At 35.6% G+C, this 18973-nt stretch overlaps 1 protein-coding gene across 6 annotated transcripts in view; it reads right to left on the reverse strand.

The window, feature by feature from the left end:
- The window catches only part of ARPP21 (cAMP regulated phosphoprotein 21), a 152708-nt gene that overhangs the window by 84033 nt on the left and 49702 nt on the right, over positions 1-18973 (reverse strand). For all 6 annotated transcript variants that reach the window (XM_077129858.1, XM_077129859.1, XM_077129860.1 and 3 more), the window contains exons 7-10: positions 17596-17674; positions 16911-16970; positions 16053-16193; positions 480-588 (exon numbers count right to left, since the gene is read on the reverse strand). In XM_077129858.1, coding sequence (XP_076985973.1) covers positions 480-588; positions 16053-16193; positions 16911-16970; positions 17596-17674 — 389 coding nt within the window. The remainder of the gene's footprint in view (positions 1-479; positions 589-16052; positions 16194-16910; positions 16971-17595; positions 17675-18973) is intronic.

An 18973-nucleotide genomic window follows, 5' to 3' on the forward strand; every position in this document is an offset into this window, starting at 1 on the left:
ATAACAAGGTTTGTTCTTTACAGCTACACCGGTTGATCATCAGTCCGTATGATAATCCAGCTCAATTTGTGCACAACTGAAGGACAAAGCTGTAGGGAGTGGAACGACTGCCATAGTTACACAGACATCTAGAAATGCGACTGACAATGCTTTTCCCCCAAAGCTCGGAGCCTGCAGCATCCCATCCCCCGCCCCCCAAGTCATGCAGCAGGTACTGCGCCAAGCACCACCCATGCAGCCCAACACAGAGCCATTGCTAAAGCAACCAGGACTTTTTTTTTTTTTTTTTTTTTTTTTGCTACCCATCAAATGCCAAAGGGGGAGGCAAGGGAGTCAAGGAGGTTGGGAGAGAGGACAGTAGTACCAGAGGCAGGGAAGGGATGTCAGAGGGAGGAGGGGACAACAGAAGAAGGACAAAACATCAGTCAGCCCATCTTCAAAAACAACAATGTCAGCCACTCTCAAACTTGAGAACCAACCTGATTGTCTTCTTTATCAATACTAGAGTTATCTCGCTTCAAGATAAACCGCTTCTGGGATTCTTCACCTTTTTCATCTTTTAAATGTTCACAAAACCTTTGCTCTGGTCTGCCAGCAAAGTAAAACATATCAATAAAAAGGTTTTTTTCCCCCCCCTCTGCTTAAAATTATTTCTTACTGTTGTTTTTTCCCCCAATGTGGCATTCAACTTAAAAGTTTACAAGTAGTCTTGATACTAGAGTCCCTGGCAATATAAAAGTAGGTAATAATAAATCACTTTCCACGTGTTGTGAGAACACCTTTTGTTGTTTTGAATTCGGAGTCTTGTTTGCTGTCATGATTAACTGCATGCTGTGCAACATGGCTGAAGCGAAACGTTTTTTAAAGGCCTGCACATATATAATTTATAGACTTCTTAAACTTATTTCTTTAGTTTCCATTGCTCCCAAATCCAAACAAATTCTCTTCTGTATTCTCAAACTAAGACACATGTTTCGAACTTGGAAGTACCACATTAATTCAACATCTGACAACTTCCCATCCGTTGCTCCTTTTCAAGAGTTTTCTGGATCCAGAGTCAAAAAGAATCCTCTATAAAGTATTTCTGTCTTTCTCTGACAAAAATGCTCTGGAATCTGGCTACACTAGTCTCTGACATCCTAGACAATGTCTTGTAAATCAGTTCAATAATTGGGGGAACTGGAGTTTAAACAACTTAATGACTGATTAGCATGGAGAAAATGCTCCAAGCAGTTACACACTATTGATTTGTCAATTGATTTTTTTAAGTCTTCTTAATCATTTTGTATTATTACAGGAAAGGGCTCCACTTCCTTGTTAATTTCCTACAATTGTCACTGTACATAACAGAACTCAGTAAATGACTTGGACTTGGATTCATCCCAAAGGAAATGCTAAAAGGTTTGTCCCTGGTTTAGAAAAAGTTGTAATTTATTACTCTCATTAAAGTGGCTCTGTCATGCTTGATGGATTACTTCTGAAGCCCAGTGGGTTTTGTGTCCCTACTGGGCTCTCTATACATTCAGTAACCAGGAAGCCACTTCACAGGAAATGATGTCTATTGTTTAATATGGGTGACCAGTAATTAAAGGAATCTCACTTGTAGCTCCAAAATAAGCAAATGACATTTTTAAAATAAAGGAATAGTTTAAGTGTATGTATCAAATCTTGATGAGAAGCATTCTTTCCTTAAATACATGTGCATAAATTATAATAAAATTGGTGAGCAGACAAGAACAAAAAACTGGAATAATACCAGTTTCTAGAATATTGTATAATTTTTGCAAAGTGATATAATTATCTTTTTTAATTCCTACAGTAAAACTTTGAGGTAGGAGGAGCAAATATTTTGGGCTTCTTTTATAAATGAGGTCACCACCCCTTTAGTGATCTTTTTGACTCTAGGTTTATGGATTTGCCCACTAAGCCAGAGGCATTAAAACAGCCTTTTCACATCCTTGCAGGAGCTTGGTTCTGTGTCTCTCTGATCATATTGTACAGCATGGGCTGGAGGCCAATACAGAAAAAAAAGCCTCCATCACCCTAGCAACCAACCTAAATGTTGTCTACCAAACTTAAAATGTAATAAATAATTGGGAAGTACAAATACGACATTTTGAATCATAACACTTAAGGGATAAAGCAAACTTGCATTTTACAGTGAAGGGGCCATTTACAGTAGAGAAATTTAACATATATTGGTGGAACATAATGTACAATTACTTATCATACTATAAGGTATTATTATCTTGGACTGTTTCAAGGTCACTGTAAACAACCTCTAGAAGGTTTTTAAAGCATCTCAACACTTTCAGCCAATACTGACATACTGTTCTATGTAGTTTTTACATAAGGAGTGAAATTAGGATACTGACCTGAGTACAAATGTTGATTCAATCAATGTTAATTAGGTCTCTCCTTATATTCCCTGGCTCTGGAGTCTGATAAATATAGTAAATGAAATGATGTGCTCGCTGTTAAACTTACAGATGCACTTTTTGCACTTGTTGGATTGGGGTCCTCTTAGAAATGAAACAGTTTGAGAATGCAGACTTTTTGATTTGTGAGCAGAGAGTGAATTTGCTTTAGACTAAATCTTCCTTAGGAAGAAAAGCATTCAAGTGAAATTTCAACACATTAACCAGAGCTAGAATGTAAGTTCCATACGGGTAAGGACCTTGTTTTTAAACTGCTTCACCCCTACTGCCTAAAACCATGCTGGCACATGGTAAGCAGTCGGTTGAGTGAATAAATGAATACTGTATAAATGAATGGAGATTTAGGATAGCTGTTCATAAATCACTGGTATAATTCAAGAACAGATCAAAAGAGTCGCCTAAATAAGATATATAGTCATAAAAGTTTTAATGATAGAATAGGAAAGAATTTGGTTAGTAGGAGCATAAATTCAAATATAGAGCATCTGGAAAATCTTTAAAACTCAGACTTACATTTTAAGTTGAGCAAAAATAATCATGTCAAAGGAATTTTATAATCCAAAGGTACACCTTGGAAAGGGAAGTGGAGATGGAAATCACACCTCTTCCAGATTTAGAACTTCTCAGTTTGACGTGTCATTGCAGCTATGAGAGAACTATTTAAACATTATTTTTCAAATTTCTTTCCACTTTATCTTACTGGTTTACTTGTTTTCATGACTGGATGCATTTGGGGGAATATTTATCCATTGCATAACAAAAGTAGTTAAAAGAACATGTTCTAATCAATAATGCAAATATTGTTTAGAACAAGAATGTTTCTTACTCTGATAAAACTTTTGCAAAGTGCATTCTCAATAACTGCTTTTCAAATATCTTGTTTTATTTGCTCCAGACAATATAACTTGGTGTAAATTATTAATCCCTTCATGTGTTTAAAAATATATATTGAATGACCAGAAAGTAACCACTTGAAGCTTGCTCACAAGGAGTACAAGAAGTTTTATAAGATTTTCCCAGGTTGATTTTATGAAGAACTACCTATAACCTTAGAGCCAAGAGCAACTTGCAGATTAAACTCATGCAAATGAAGATAAACAGCTAAAGTATTGTTGTAAAGTAATAAGTGATTAAACTAAAAATTACTAGTAATGCATCATTATATTATAGCTTTTAAAAATCCTTGTACCATTAATTTAACACCACAGCAATATTATTTCTTTTTTTTTTTTTTACGTGGGCAGGCATTGGGAATCAAACCTGGGTCCTCTGGCATGGCAGGCAAACATTCTTGCCTACTGAGCCACCGTGAATGCCCCAATATTATTTCTTAAACATAAAATGAATGGAACTAAAATAATGTATTATGGAACTTCATTTAAAATGGTAATGAATTATTGTAATGTATTAATGTAAGAGAATATAACTCTAAGAAAAAAATCTCCAAAGCTGCAAAAGGTCATGATAGTCATTAAATTAATGATGATCAGACTTTACCATCTATCTCATAGTGATGCATCATCCATGCCTAATTTTTTTTCCTTGGCAGACTTTAGCCCATGAGAGATTATTTCTAGCTTTCTATATATCATCATCATCAAAAAGCAGAGAAAATAAATTTAAGGCTTCCTCCAGATGGAAAATAAGTTTCTTTTTCTAAAGGCAATGATAAAATTTCCCATAATTCCTAGCTTGTAACTATTGTGAAATTTATTGTTCATGTGTGGTAAGTGGTGCTGGCATTTTCAGTGATCTTCCTGGCATCTCTAAGAAAAGGTTTGATAAGTTAGAATTAACTCCTCATTGTTCTCTTATTAGACACAACTTATTGAGAAACAGTAAGTGAAATACGTGTAAGAATATTAAACTCTGCCTTTTTTATTTATTTATTTATTTTTATTTTTTACATGGGCAAGCACCGGGAATCGAACCCGGGTCCTCTGGCATGGCAGGCGAGCATTCTTGCCTGCTGAGCCACTGTGGCCTGCCCTAAACTCTGTCTTTTACTCAGTCAATTCCAATTTTAGTTAAAATACTTTTCCTGTCAACTAGACAAGCACTCACTATTATTATTATTATTGTTTTCATTTTTTTTTTTATCTTAAAGTATTTTCAAGAGTTAAACTTTACCGGCAGGTTCTGAAAATCAAATTTATTACTTTTCTGCCAAATAGTTAAGTTTAATTTCTCCCCCTCCCCCATAAAAATGAAGATTTCTACTCTACTAAATATAGAGAGGTACCAAGGCAAAGTCTTTTAATTTCAAACTGAGTAACTAAAATGTGGTTATTAATATGTATAAGCACCTTAGCAAAGAGAGGCTCTGTGCACTACAGAATGAAATATTTTGATGGTGTACAACACCTATCAAAAATATTTTAATTGTCAAACATATTAGAAAAGTCTAAGTGGCACTGCTCCCATGACACATTGAAATTTTCAATTAAAAAATGTTTACAACTTTGATGTCTTCTATTAAAAAGCAAAACAAGTCCCATGTTCTGATTTTTTAATAATATTTCACAGATTTTTAAATAATATTCACAGTATCATTTTCTCATTTTATTCCATTTTGTTCTCTTCTAAATAAGACTAAATCTTTCAAATCAAACATATCTTCAATGCTAAGTATCCAGCTTCTTATATTAGTTTATTTTTCAAACTCCTGGTCTTGATTCTCCACACCTTTGATAAATTAATTTTCTTCTTCTCCATTTCTACCTTACCTTGTATATACAAACACAGACATGTAAACTAACACTGGAAACACCTGGATCATTTTTAATAACATAAGGCTATTTATGAGCAACAAAATTAAGCAGAATAAAAGATAATGTGGGCCTGTAAGACAGACCACTTTAAGAGGTAAACCAATTTGGCAAACAATTTCTTTAATATTGAGAATATTAAAAGTGTTAACCCACCTTGACAAAGCTATTTTATTTCTAAGAATGTATCCAAAGGAAATAGTAATAAATGAATACACTTATTCACAAGAGCAAAACAGTGGAAATCCACAGTGAACTATTTAAGAAGTTTAAGGTATCATCACATGCAACATGCAGCTTTATAAAATGGCATCCAATAATATTGGCTAAAATAGAAATGCAATTCATAAAAGCAGAGATACACTATGATAATATTTATGTTGAAACTATAATATATGTTAGGAATAACATTAGCAATAATATATAACAGTAGGAAAATATTAGCAATAATTGTCTCTGGATGGTAGGATAATGGAAGGTTTTTATTTCTAACATTTTACATATTTGTGATCATTACAATAAATGTAATAAAAATAATAAAGCTACTATTTTTAGAAAGATAGGAAAGCAATTCAACAACTTCAGTGATTTGTATCCAATCATCAGATTATGAACTATTACAATGTCCTCATATGTTGAATATTTTCTACATTTTCTCCCATATGCTTGCACTAGATTATAATCAGCTAAACTGGACATTTAGATGCATTGGGTTCTCGAGATAATTCTTAATCTTTCTTCTGCACTGCTACTTTTTAAAATACCAGAATTAATTACTCTCCCTTCTTCTGGTCTTGGATTATTACATAACAATCCCCCAATATATGTAAACTAAAGATAAACAAATTAAAATATCACTCTCTTTACAGTTATGTCCATCTTGAACTATATGCATATAAACATATATGCATTTAATCAAGACAACTAAACAATAAAGTCTATCCTGAAGATCGTTCTTTTCCTTCTAAAAGAAAAGACCAAATAGCTATGATATAGAAAGGGATAGAAGGATTAGAAAAAAACACAAAAATTGAAAATTACATGCAATTAAGACGTAGAGTGTTACATTCCCTACTCATGAATGTGGTTGTTTCTAAATTGTACTAAGCTCAGTACTGACAACAATAAAGCAGCATACACATCAGTTGGAGTACTTAATTTAACAAAAGAGGTGCATTTTTGGAAGTTTGCCTCTAAATGAGACTTGCCGCAAATGAAAAGTTGTGTATATAGTAGAAAAGACATTTTTTCTAAATCATATGTGGATGGTCTCATATGAATGTTTATAACATAGGATGCTACATATATTCTCAAAAAAGAGAATAATGTCAAATATTTGCCAATATTCCTGAAATTACAAAAACATTTTGAATTTTGTCTCATAAGTGTCAAAGAATCTACAAAACAATTTCTATATGAGCCCTTCTGTAGGGCCAATTTGAGGCTACTTATACTTTCAAAACTTCAATGGTATCTTCCAAATGAACCCATAGACAAACAAGCTAATCTTAATCCACAAATGTGATGTTTGTTCCAATATATTTGTTCATCCTCTCTTCTATTGCTATTGAGATTGAAGGCACAACACTTTGCATGTTGAATGCACTACTTTTGACTTTCAAGATTTAATTGATAATGAACAATTTCTTGTTCAGTTCCAGGGTATCGATTTCTTGAATTTTTTTTTTTTTTAGTCCAGGCTTTTCTTTTCAGTGGCAATAAACTGACTAAGAATGGGCTGGACTACCAGGCCACTTTCCTTTCTTTAAGTTATCTATTCTTCCATTTCAATATTACATGAACATCAAAAGAAAGTAATACTAATATATTTAATGTCTCGAAGTTCCACTCCCTACAAAACCCAGTGCATTTCAGAGCATAACCCAGTAGGTTTATATAAAATGGATGTGAGCTAGCATACTATATTTAAGAGAGCAATAGCTTAGTCATTAAAATAGTGTTAATACAGACAAAATGCTGATAAGGAGGTCTAACAAAAATGCATCTTTTCAAACCATGTATCACATTATGTCTTTTCAGTTCTGTAGCTCACCATGTGACTTTTTGCAATTGCAATTTACTTAAACCTCCCTAGGGAGAGGTTTTTGTTTGTTTTGCTGTTTAAAAAACAAAAAGGAAAGAACAGTACTTACCTTAAAGCGTTTGGGAGGATTAAATGAGATACAAGATGCAAGAAAAGTATAAAGCCCTGTGTCAGGCACTTAGTGTAGCAGCCAGTAAATGTTAGCTATTATTATGTTTTTTTATCAGCTACTATTATTATCACTGCTGATCTTTTACTGAGTAGCTAAAATTTGAGGATATTAGTGAACATTGAACCAAAATTTTCACCAGAGAGTTAACCTTGATTAGATCGATCCAATCACTAGTATAATACTCAAATAATGATTTGATTCAAGCATTTTCAAATTAGGCATTCACAATTTTAATGTTATTTCAGAAACTGCTCCATATGATTGTGATTTCTTGGGATTAAAGGTTTATTGTTTATATATTTAACATGTATAAAAGTACTCCACTTAAGCCTACATGCAAATACAGCATTTCATTTGCTGAAAAGATCCAGAGTGATCAGTGCATTCTGAAAGATATACAGTTACCTGATTTCTTTCTTTTCATCTTTTTTTCTGATTTCTTTTTATACTTGAAAAGAAATGCTTCATTTTCCTGATTTAACCTCAAGGGGAGTAAAAGTAGAGGTTGGGATTCCATGAGAATCCCAGCGAATTGGATTGAAGGCTGGGGGCCTAAAAGGAATCTGGTTGTTGAATAAGACATATTAAGTGGATGTTCTTTTCTCTTGCTATATACCAATGTATTGCTTAAAGATTTGTACCAAGCATTCTAACATGACATTAAAGTATATGTTTCTGGAGAAACCAAACACGTTCAACAAATAAACTACAACTTCTCTTTCTGCTGTCTGCTCTACTTTTATCTTTTCTAAAGTCAAGGTAATATGTTAAGGGCTTCTCCAATACGAGACATCTTTAGTTTAGCAAGACACAAGAACTAAAGCCAGAAGAACATCTACCCATTATACACACCCAGGCTGTCACCTTCAAGTTTGCCCTAAAACCTTTTCCAAGGCACAAGTGTTGAAATGACCACCAATGTCTTGGAATTGATGGAGAAGCAATGAAGGGAGCCTGCAGGCGCTGGGCCTAATTCAGTTGCCTACAAGCAAAGCTATAGATTGCGGGAACTAAGCCACAGCAACTTTGCTCCCTCCAAATCTAATGTACACTCAGGCAAGTTCTACTCAGTGGATCTCTCCCTGACTGTCCCAAACTGGGCATAGCACAGTTTATAAACTTAGATACATACATAGCCTTGATCAAAATCGTCTTGTCACTTCAAATAAGCTACAATATTCTGGTGGGTATGTTCTATAGTCCGTGCTTCTTTTGTACAAAGCATGGTAACAAGCGTTTAAGAAACATTTTTTATTTGTTGTATGACACAGTTTAAGAACATGGGATTAGGTTTTGCTTTATTTCTAAGTATACCAAGACAATTTTCAATCCAGTGTGTCCTGTGGTTCTGGAGTTTTTTGACATCCAAAAGGTTTACCATTCTTCTTAGTATTAAAGTTGCTTGTTTCTCTGTTTAATTCTGAAAACATTTAAATGCAACTTTAAGGTTCTGGAAGTCAACCAGTGGGTAAGAACAGTGCTTTGTTTTCTTTTTGCTCTTATCATTACTTGAGAGTATCGACTCTATTAAAATTAACCTTTCCTTTCCCCCTAACCTTGGGAGAAGAGTCATGGTTGAGTGGCAGGAGGAGTGGATTTTAGTCAGGGTCTTCTGTGAATTGATTTTCTAAGATCAAGCAGCATGAAATTCAGTTTTTTTTCTCCTGTAAATGGCCCAACTTTAATAAATAAAAACTATTTAATTTTTTAGCCCATAGCATTCTAAATAGGAAGTATTTGAGAAGAATAATATGACAAAATACAATATTTGAGAAAAATTATACGGAGTTTGACCAATGTTACGAAATAAGTCTTATTCTGAGCCTGAATTTTGATTAAAGAACTAGGTATCTATTCAGTAATTAAAATGTCATGGTTTTCCTAAGACTAGGGTGATTCATAGATATCTGATTGCTGGCTTCTAGTTAGATGATTTTCAACATCATTCCTATAGAAAGTGCAGAGTAAATTTATCATGCTTACAAATGAGAGGATGCCAGCCTCTCACAGACTTCTAAGAGGCACTTAAATAAATTGATGTTTGGTCTTCAGAGGATTATTAAGCAAGCAACCATATCAGCACTCTGCTCAATTAATTTGAGGGGCTGCTCACATATTTAACTACAGGAAAAGTGATACAAAAAAGGGGATTTATTGTTATTGGTCCGTGGTGGTGGTGCGCACGCGTGTGTGTGTATGTGTATGTTTGGTATAAATTCACTTCATCATCTGCAGAGAGTAAAATGGCTAAGGATCCAAAAAAGATGATTCCCATTTTATGCCTTAGCCTCATGAGGAAATTAAGCAGAGCACAGGTTCAGTGACTTTATTGTACTTCAGTCAACTCCTCTCTAGGTCTGCCCACTGAGAAGGTGGCAGGTCTTGCAATCCAGTAATTATACATCACTTTGGGGATCCTTATCAAAATTAACTGTACTCAACTGCTTCACCTATATAGAAGCCTTGCTTGGTGCTAGGACAAGTTTCATGGTTCTTGGATTTATCAAATAGCTTCTCAGTTAATCATCCTTTCTGCAAGTAAACTACTATAGTAGTGTAGTCATGATACAACACGCAGCACCCCAGAAAAGTACCCAGGTCCACCCTGCTCAGGAATCACCAGGGTGTGTCCTTGGGCACTTGACTTGTAAACCTAGATCCAAACCAATGCCTTAGGACCACTATTCTGGTTTTTCAGTTCCTGGGCCCTGTAACCACTCTCCTTCAGTGGATTTGGTATTTCCTTTCTTTGCTCTGCACTCTCAGAGTAGGGGATCTGAGGCAATGACTGTGGGTGGATGTGAAAGACAAAGGAAAACATATTCAAGAGATGACAGCCCTTTAACATAAAAATTATCTGGGACTAGTTTAAAAGTCACTCTGACATATGCAAATATATGCAGATCCACACCAGGCTCTTTCTTTGCCAGTGGTTGGTCTCATCCCTTCTGAAAACATTAGTTCAGGAAAATGGTTTCTAGTCTCCAACTGGTCCGACCTAAGTGTCTATCTTTTCTCTAGGAGGGAGAAAAAGACAGGGAGGTGAATAAAAGAACTAAATAAAAGATCAACAAAACCTGTGGAAAAATGAGCAAAGAGAGAAAAAGGGGATGGAGATCAGAAGGGCAAAAAGAGAAGGGCAAAACTTCTCATGTGAAAACAGATACACATGCTTTAGGGTTTTAAATATTTTTATAAAATCGCTGTCTGTATTTTTTAACTCTATCTTAAAGAGAAAAAGGCATTACAGAGACCAAATGCATTATAAGTATCATTTGTAGTACTGAGAACTCATAGATCCTTTTATCCCTCCACTCTAGCTCTTCAAGGGGGCTCATTTGGCATTACCACCTAATCTGATAGTTAGCAAAGTATTCCAACAGCAAAAACTACAAAGTTCTAGATAATGAGATGTATTTATGAGAATAGTATTCAAGAACGACCCAATTTGCAGAGCAAGAGTGTTCTGGGAAGCTGCGGGTCATATCACTCACCTGTTCTTACCCTTGCTGCAGAGGCAAAATTACTTTCCTTTACTAGTTTTCTAAAGTGCATCATTTTGCTCAGATGATGGCACCATCTAAGAACAACTGTTATTTCCCAGTTTTCCTTCTCCTGGGCTATATATTTAATCTCAACCACAAGTATTAGTGATAGAAACACTCAGCTCAGTCTTTCTACTCATGACCTTTTCCTCCTGAATTTATCCTACTAGTGCAATGAAGTCATTGCACTTCATTGTGGCACATTGTGGCACATCTTAAGCACATAACTGCCTGGGGAATGGCTGCTTGATTGAAGGCATGCTGTATCAAATACTCCACAGGAAATACAAAGCAGAACCAGTAGGGGCTCCTGTCCCACCAGATTAGTGGCTCAAATGTGCACATATTTAGATCATTGAAGAAGGTCAACAGCTAGCTAAGTGAGGAAGGGAGTACTTGCAATAATATACTTTGTAAAGCATATTATTCATATCAATCCTTGTGTTCTCAAAATTGAGGCTGCCCACATTCAAGGTTCCCTTCCATCTGATGTGGCCTCCCACTGATAAAACATAAATGCATCAGATCAGCTCACCCCCTCCGAGTTTGCCTCCAGGCAATATAATGTGGCTGTGAGGACCCTTTGATCTAAGGTCAAATGATCAGAATTTGAATACATGCCCAGTTCTTAGTCAGTGTTCAACAACCATAGAGATTATTAGTTGATTATTTATACCCAAACCTGAGTGAGCTTGCAAGTACTCCCCTCCTCACTTAGCTAGTTGTTGACCTTCTTAAATGATCTAAATATGTGCACATTTGAGCCACTAATCTGGTGGGACAGGAGCCCCTACTGGTTCTGCTTTGTATTTCCTGTGGAGTATTTGATACAGCATGCCTTCAATCAAGCAGCCATTCCCTAGGCAGTTACATAGTTAAGATGTGCCACAAAGAATTGCATTACAGTCTGCAGGTTTAAAGGTGACTGAGGTTCTGAAGTTATTCAAGCAGTCTCTATAATCAGAGTGCAAGCCACGTAACAGCGGGAACCCTATTTTGCAGGTGTTGAATAATATGCACACTGAAGTCTAGATGCTGGATATAGATATGTGGATGAGTTATAGTTGTTGGGAATATGTTTCCAAAGTCTAGAAAGTTTTATCTGCATATCATGATCAGGACTTCAAGATCATTACATCTCTGCTTTCATCGGGTAATATACAAGTACCTCCAAAACCCCCCGTATAAAGGTGAAACATACTGTAACTTTACTTCAATGACCTTTCCATCTTGGCTTATTATTTCCCATTGCACACACTGTGGATATGGCCATGGATTTGCATAATCGGATTGTTTGTAACAGTAATTTTGCAATAACACAATGAATATGTTCATCTCCTATGGTAATGCTGATAAATGCTGCATTTTCATTTTTGGGGATGGGTGGGGGAAGAGTGTAATGGAATAAAACAAGGCTTTAATTTAATGAATAACCCACCACTCCCACTCCCAAATATTATATCTTATAGCAGCAATAAGCACAGGAAATCTAGCAAGAACTATCAGATTGTAGGAAGATTCTGTTATTTACTGATAAAGTCAGTTGACCTTCAAAAATTTCTTCTTCCTCAATAAAGTTTCTTACAGATAGAAAAGGAGTTAAAAGGGTTGAAATTCCAAACCAATCCAGAGAATCTTCTTGAGAACTTTGCTCAAGATGTTCTGGATGCTTTTGTTTTAAGCAAGTCAGATTATTTAAGGAAATTGTTAAGTCACTCAGGTTTCAGTCCCAGCCATGCAATTCAGCGCTTCTCCATAAACTCAAAATTTAATTTTCTTCTGTGAAGTGGAGCTCTAATTACTTAACAGTGCAAGTCTTTTTTTAAAGATTAAATGGAAGAAAATATATGAAGCTTTTGCCCAGTACAATAGGCAATGCAGTAGAGCTAAGAAGTGATATCACCTTGAGAAGTGTGTCCTCAGACACATTCTTTCCATCATGGAAGGGAAGGTGCTTTGTATCTGAGGATACTGGAGAAAATACTAGTGGTATTAGCATATATACACACATATTTATAATCTTCACATAATGTGTTTATATGACCTAAATATTTTGGATTTGATGTAAAACCATTTTCTCTCTATGCAGAACTTAACAGTCTCAAACTACATTCTATAATTACATGAACTGGCTATCATGCAGAGATTGAGGTTCTGGGAAATAAATCCCAGCCACTATGCAGCTAATATGGTTACAGTTATTTATGCATCCATGTCAGAGAAGTACCAAATAACAATGCAATGTCACCGAAAAAAATAACAATTTGAAATCCTTATGTTATCTCTCTCTGTCTTTTAATTTTTCATTCAAAATATGCATTGGCATAGCATGAAACTGTATACACCGAAAAGTAATTTCTCAAACACAAAACTCATAGGGAGCTATCTTAGGAACTCCCATCTCAGCCTCGTTCCTTTAAATAAATGGGAATTTTTCCATGTGAAAAATTACTTCCAAATAAATATGGTTCCCACAACCATAATGAGTCAATTGCACTGATGAAGCATCTTTTAAAATTTTTAGAGACCAAAGAAAATCAAGAAACCTAGGATTTGATTAGAATGTTCCATTTACAACTTCAATTTCAAAGAACATGGCAAAAGACTTCCTAAAGTTATCCAAACTTTCCCACAAACAAAATTTCTTCTTTGCCAAAACTGCCAGCATGATTCAGGTCCTGACAACTGTGACTTGTTAATATTTGAAAAAGGACATTTCATTCATCCTCTTTTCTGGTCCTAAAAGATGTCAGCCATTGTCCCAAGAGCCAGTCAAATAGAAAGTGGTCAGGATTGTGACTAGAATAGAAAAGAAGGGCTTGACAGGTGTGAACTGAATGTTGTTGAGCTCAACTCTTCAGCAAATACTTTGAAATTCCATGACATATAGTCATTTGTCTTTCTGTTGAAGTATGACTTGACTCATGGATTGGGGGCTTAAGGGTGGTATGTGAAAGCAAAGAAGTAGGCAGAGATTGAGCTATGGCAATCTTATAGCAACCACAATATTCTTTGCATATACTCACTTTCCACTCTTCATAAAGGCATAACATGTGGAGTCTAAAATGGCAAGGGAAAAAAAAGCTGGAGCTATCTTTGGAAATGAGGAAGTTTAATAGCATGATGACTATTTGCCAGAAAATGAAAGTCTGAATGGAGAAATTCTATGCTTTAGTGGTGTTTGGGAACTTGGGGGAATCACAAGGTTTTAGAGTAGAGCAGACCAGGAGACCTCACCTTAATGGTGGAAATGGTCTGTACATGCTCTGTCCAGTATGAATATTTGAAATGTGGCTAGCATGACTGAGAAACTGAATTTTAAACTTTTAAACTTTATTTAAAAACCATATGTAGCTAGCAGCTCCCATATTAGACAAAGCAGGTTTAGAACCATCACTCATTTATAAATTTATAAAATGCTTATTGTTTTTTTCATCAACAAATATTCTACAAGGAAAGAGATCTCAAAAACGTGTACTAATATTCATGGCTCTGTGGTTGCCAAATCGGAAAAATCCACTACCCCTTCCAATCCAAACTGTTTCAACTTAGTCTACTTGTTCTGTGGACTTTTCAATTCTTGATATGGTCTTTGAGATAAATGGGAGGAAAGAAAATTTAAAGGAGATAGTCAATTGTCTATTTTGCAATCAGAATGTTTCTGCATCAGAGTATCTGAAAGCCATAAGAAAAATCAGAATGCAAAATGAAAACATACATACAAAAAAAATACACACACACAAAAGTTTTTTTTGGTGGGGAAGGGAAGATGTAAAGATTAAAGGATCGTGATCTTTAATCCTGTTCAAAATTGGAGGGATATGCAACAACAATCAGATAAAGTGGAAGGCTGATAAATTTTAAAATGTATTTTGCCATCCCAGCAGAAGGCAATATAACAGGACCCAATAATTCTGGAGCTTCAAGAGCCTTTAAATATTATCACTTCTAACTGTCTTGTAGGTAAATAAATAATCTGAAGCCCAAAGAAATGGAGTGCTTAGTGTCCTTGAGATCATACTCAAAGTTGGGTCCCAGATTGGCCAGTTTGTGCTCTCTCCACTATGACTTTCACTCTGGCCTTGCTAAGCACAGACTGAGCCTTAAGTAGATCAAGAGCCTCATCTCCATCCCCACTTGTCCCAACCTCTGGAAGCAGAAAGTTGTTTTACCCATGCTGCTCTGTTTGACACAATAGCTCCTTCAGTAATAAAGCATTCCTAAAGACCATGCAACTTACACAACTTACCAAACACACTGTGGAAAAGGAATTATAGTATATAGATGTTCTAAAAGGATGCTTTACATCGAGGTGTGCATTTTGCTATAAAATTGGCTTGCTCCTTACTCAAAAAATTCTTGGGTTCAAGGGGGATAGCTCAAAATTTTCAAAGCAAATGACTATTTTTATAACGCTTCTATTGGCTCACTGGGACAATGGAAAGATATTAAGATGGAAGCAAACAATTCTTTGAAGGACAAGAAAAACCTACCATCCTCTTTTGTTAGACCTAGAACCTAAATAGTATCTATCTTAATACCCTCATTTTAGAGGTGAAAAAATGAGATGATTTTAAATGACTTGCTCCAAGTCATATAGCCAGTAAGTAGTAGAACTGAGTCAAAGAGGCAGGATTTCTGTCTCCAGGTTCAGAGATTTCTTTACTCTAGAAAGCACAATAAGACGGTTGTCTAAAAACTAGAAATTGAGAAAGAAAAGGAAAATTATCCTGTATTTGTCATGGTTATTTTAAAATACGTTCCATTTGAGTTATATTTTGATGTAAAATTTCCCATTTTTTTGCATGTACGTGCACAGCATACTGATAGAAAAAGAAAATTATGTTTCTGGAGCTATGTAGAAGGATCAAGGAAATACATCTACTTTATTACCTGGATTTTATAAACTCTCCTGCCCCTCAGATACTGTGCAATAGATAAATGCCACACTACTGCTGCTAAGAGCAAGAGATAAATAATGCTTCTGTTTTTAAATGTCATTTACTTTGGATTTTATAGTGGGTTCTTACAAATGACTCCATCAGAGAAAAAGGAAATGCTGAACAAATACAACAAGGGGCTTACATTCTGGTGCTGTTGGTCTTGTTGATGATAACAGATTTCCCTGTTTGATCCACATTGTGATCCAGCCCAAAGTAAGCTGCCACCCGATGGACAAGCATCCTCTGATACGATGACATCTGAGGGAACTTTTTATAATGATTACTGGAACAGAATATAAGTAAAAGTGGAATCAGCATCTCCGTTTCTGACTCACAATACATTCTACAGGTACACACACAAAATTATTTCTTTTCCATCCAAACCAATAAGCCTATTTCATCTCTGGCATCACTCAATGTCCTTTCTAAGCAAATTTTCCACTTGTTATAGATTTATTGATTAAGCTAGGATAAGGAAACTTGTTTTATCGATGCACATTTCCCTTTCCAAAGAGAGCATATTGTCTGTTGGGAAGTATTTTATTTTAGCCCATGGTACCTTATCAATGTAGCCAGGTACAGGACGTATGACATGACATGATACGTGACTGCAGATGTCTACCTGGAGATGGGTCATTACATTGTTTGCAATGAAAGCAGCACAATTATTTCCAGGCATAACTGACGGCAGCCAGCTGGAGCCCATTAAAAAACTATAATAAAAATGGAAAAGGTTGTTTCTTGTTACAGCTACTCTATGCTAATCAGTGGCCCCCTGTTTATAGACATTTTATCAGGAATTTACAAGCAGGAGCTCACGTGGTCTAAGCAACAATTCCTATCACCATATAATTCTAACTCCAATAGCATCTCCATTTAACAAATCAGGAAACAAGCAATGTCTTATCTATCCCTGACTCTTCCTGCAATGTACAATTAACCCCAAGTACCAAACTAAGGGCACATCATAGACATTAACCAGCATTGCAATTTAACATACTTGTTGTCACCAATGAAATCAATAATTTCCTGCTCCATTTTCAAGAGTATCATTCTGTCCCTGCAAAATAAATGTCAAAATATCTAACTCTTCTCTCATATATGTTATTCATTCACATATTACTTCATTCTGTTTAAAATTATTTTTTCCCTCATTTGGTAAGCATTCATAATATCAAAATGATTTTAATGTCAATGTTAATTATGATGTGCAAGGTAATGGACCTATAAAGCACATGAAATAAATAGCACACTTTAAATTAATAGGAAACAGCGACAAAGCAAGCCCAAATATTGACTGTAGATGGACAACTAGCTGTTTTGAAACATAATTGGTTTATTTAACATCACTTAGTCTCATTTTCTATTTTTTCTCCCCTTCGTCAGTCGTTTTACTGTTAGTCTTTTTGTTTGCTTGTTTGGTTGGTTTTTTGCTTATGTGACCTGGAAAGCAGACCCAGAAAACTATCATCTATTCATTACAGTAACTATCCAGCAACTAAATCCGTAAACAATAAACTTGCAAACCATTAACAAAAAAGAGAAAATATAGGTGATTAGTATATAACCTAAGAGGGGAGGTCTGCATTTTACAACCACCTTCCTCGAAGTGTTTGTTTTAAAGACTTTGATTCTAATATTCTACCTGACCCTTCCAAAAATAAGAGATTTTTAAAAGAATTTACCTGGAATTATTCTTTAATGTGTTAATCAGAAACTCATGTAAATCTATGCCTGTAGAATCCGTATATTCTTGACTGCAATCTGAAATAAATAGTAGGGTGGAGTTGTAAGGAACGAAGGTAGGAAGGGCAGGTAGGGGAGATTTTCCAACCTGTCCTGTTTCTTCTCTGCTTAGGTAAATTTCAGCTATTAGTATGAAAGATACAGATTTCCAAGCTGGCAGCATAACATCCGACTGAAAATTAGATTCAGGGAATGAGAGCACTCAGCGCATTCTGAGGGTAGGAAGGTCCAAATACTGACATGGGCGGGAAAAGGGCACAGTCGAGGGGGGGTGGTGGGGAGCAGGAGGAGACAAGAATGCTGAGTTCATCGTGTACTGTAAATCCCCAGAGACAAGCCCTTCACATGACATTCCCAACCCACAGCGAGAGTGCTCACAAGTTTGAGATCCCATGGAAACTTCTCTCTTTAAACAGAGAATGCAAAAAAGGAAAGTCAGTTCTGCTACAAGAATATATAAATATCAACCAGAACAAGATACAGGAGGGCCATTAAATACTGCCAAGCCTTTGTTGTTGGAGAAAACTTAGTTTCTAAAACCATTCTAAGAATCTGAACTTCTTCACTCTTGTTTACACTTCAAGTTTTAGATATTCGGTAACGAAGACAACCATTACAACAGATGTGTGGCTATAGAGCATAATATTGGAAGCAGTTGTCATTCCTCAGGCGATCAGAGGTTCTATTCTTTCTCACTTATTTTTTTTTAAGTCTACCATAAGCCTGTTTATTCATGGCATTCTTCATTTCAACTTAGCAAAAACATGGTTCTGTTTTGTACAGTTATATGTAATGCAACACTTTCAAAAATCTGGGTTGTAGGCTTAGGGTTTTAGAAGAGCCGACGTTTTTTGGCAAACATTTTATTGAAGTAGAAGTACGTATTTTTAAAATGAGATTGTGTGACAGTCTATGGGTGCAGAGACCAAACTCATCTGTGCCAGATAAAATGCTGATCACACATTCCAACACACCCAACTGAACAACTCTGGGGATCATGTCTCTTATCTCTGAGACTTGCCCATCGTCTATCTGTCTTTAAGATCAGCACGAAAGTTGAGATATAAACTGCTCATCAATCCACGTTAACTGAACGAATAAACCTGAGTTAAGAACAGATCTATATTCACTTCACGTGGCTTCGTCATTGGAAACAGGATATCCACATGCTAATTCAAAGAAACATGGGGTCCTAAAAAAACAAAACAAAACAAAAAAACCTCTCTGGCTACACAAAAATAATGACACCATGAACAGAAACAATTGGGTTCACATCTTTTACAAACAAACATACACACATATATAAAATTTTATGCA

This window comes from Tamandua tetradactyla, chromosome 15, assembly GCF_023851605.1.
Source record: "Tamandua tetradactyla isolate mTamTet1 chromosome 15, mTamTet1.pri, whole genome shotgun sequence".
NCBI lineage: Eukaryota > Metazoa > Chordata > Mammalia > Pilosa > Myrmecophagidae > Tamandua > Tamandua tetradactyla.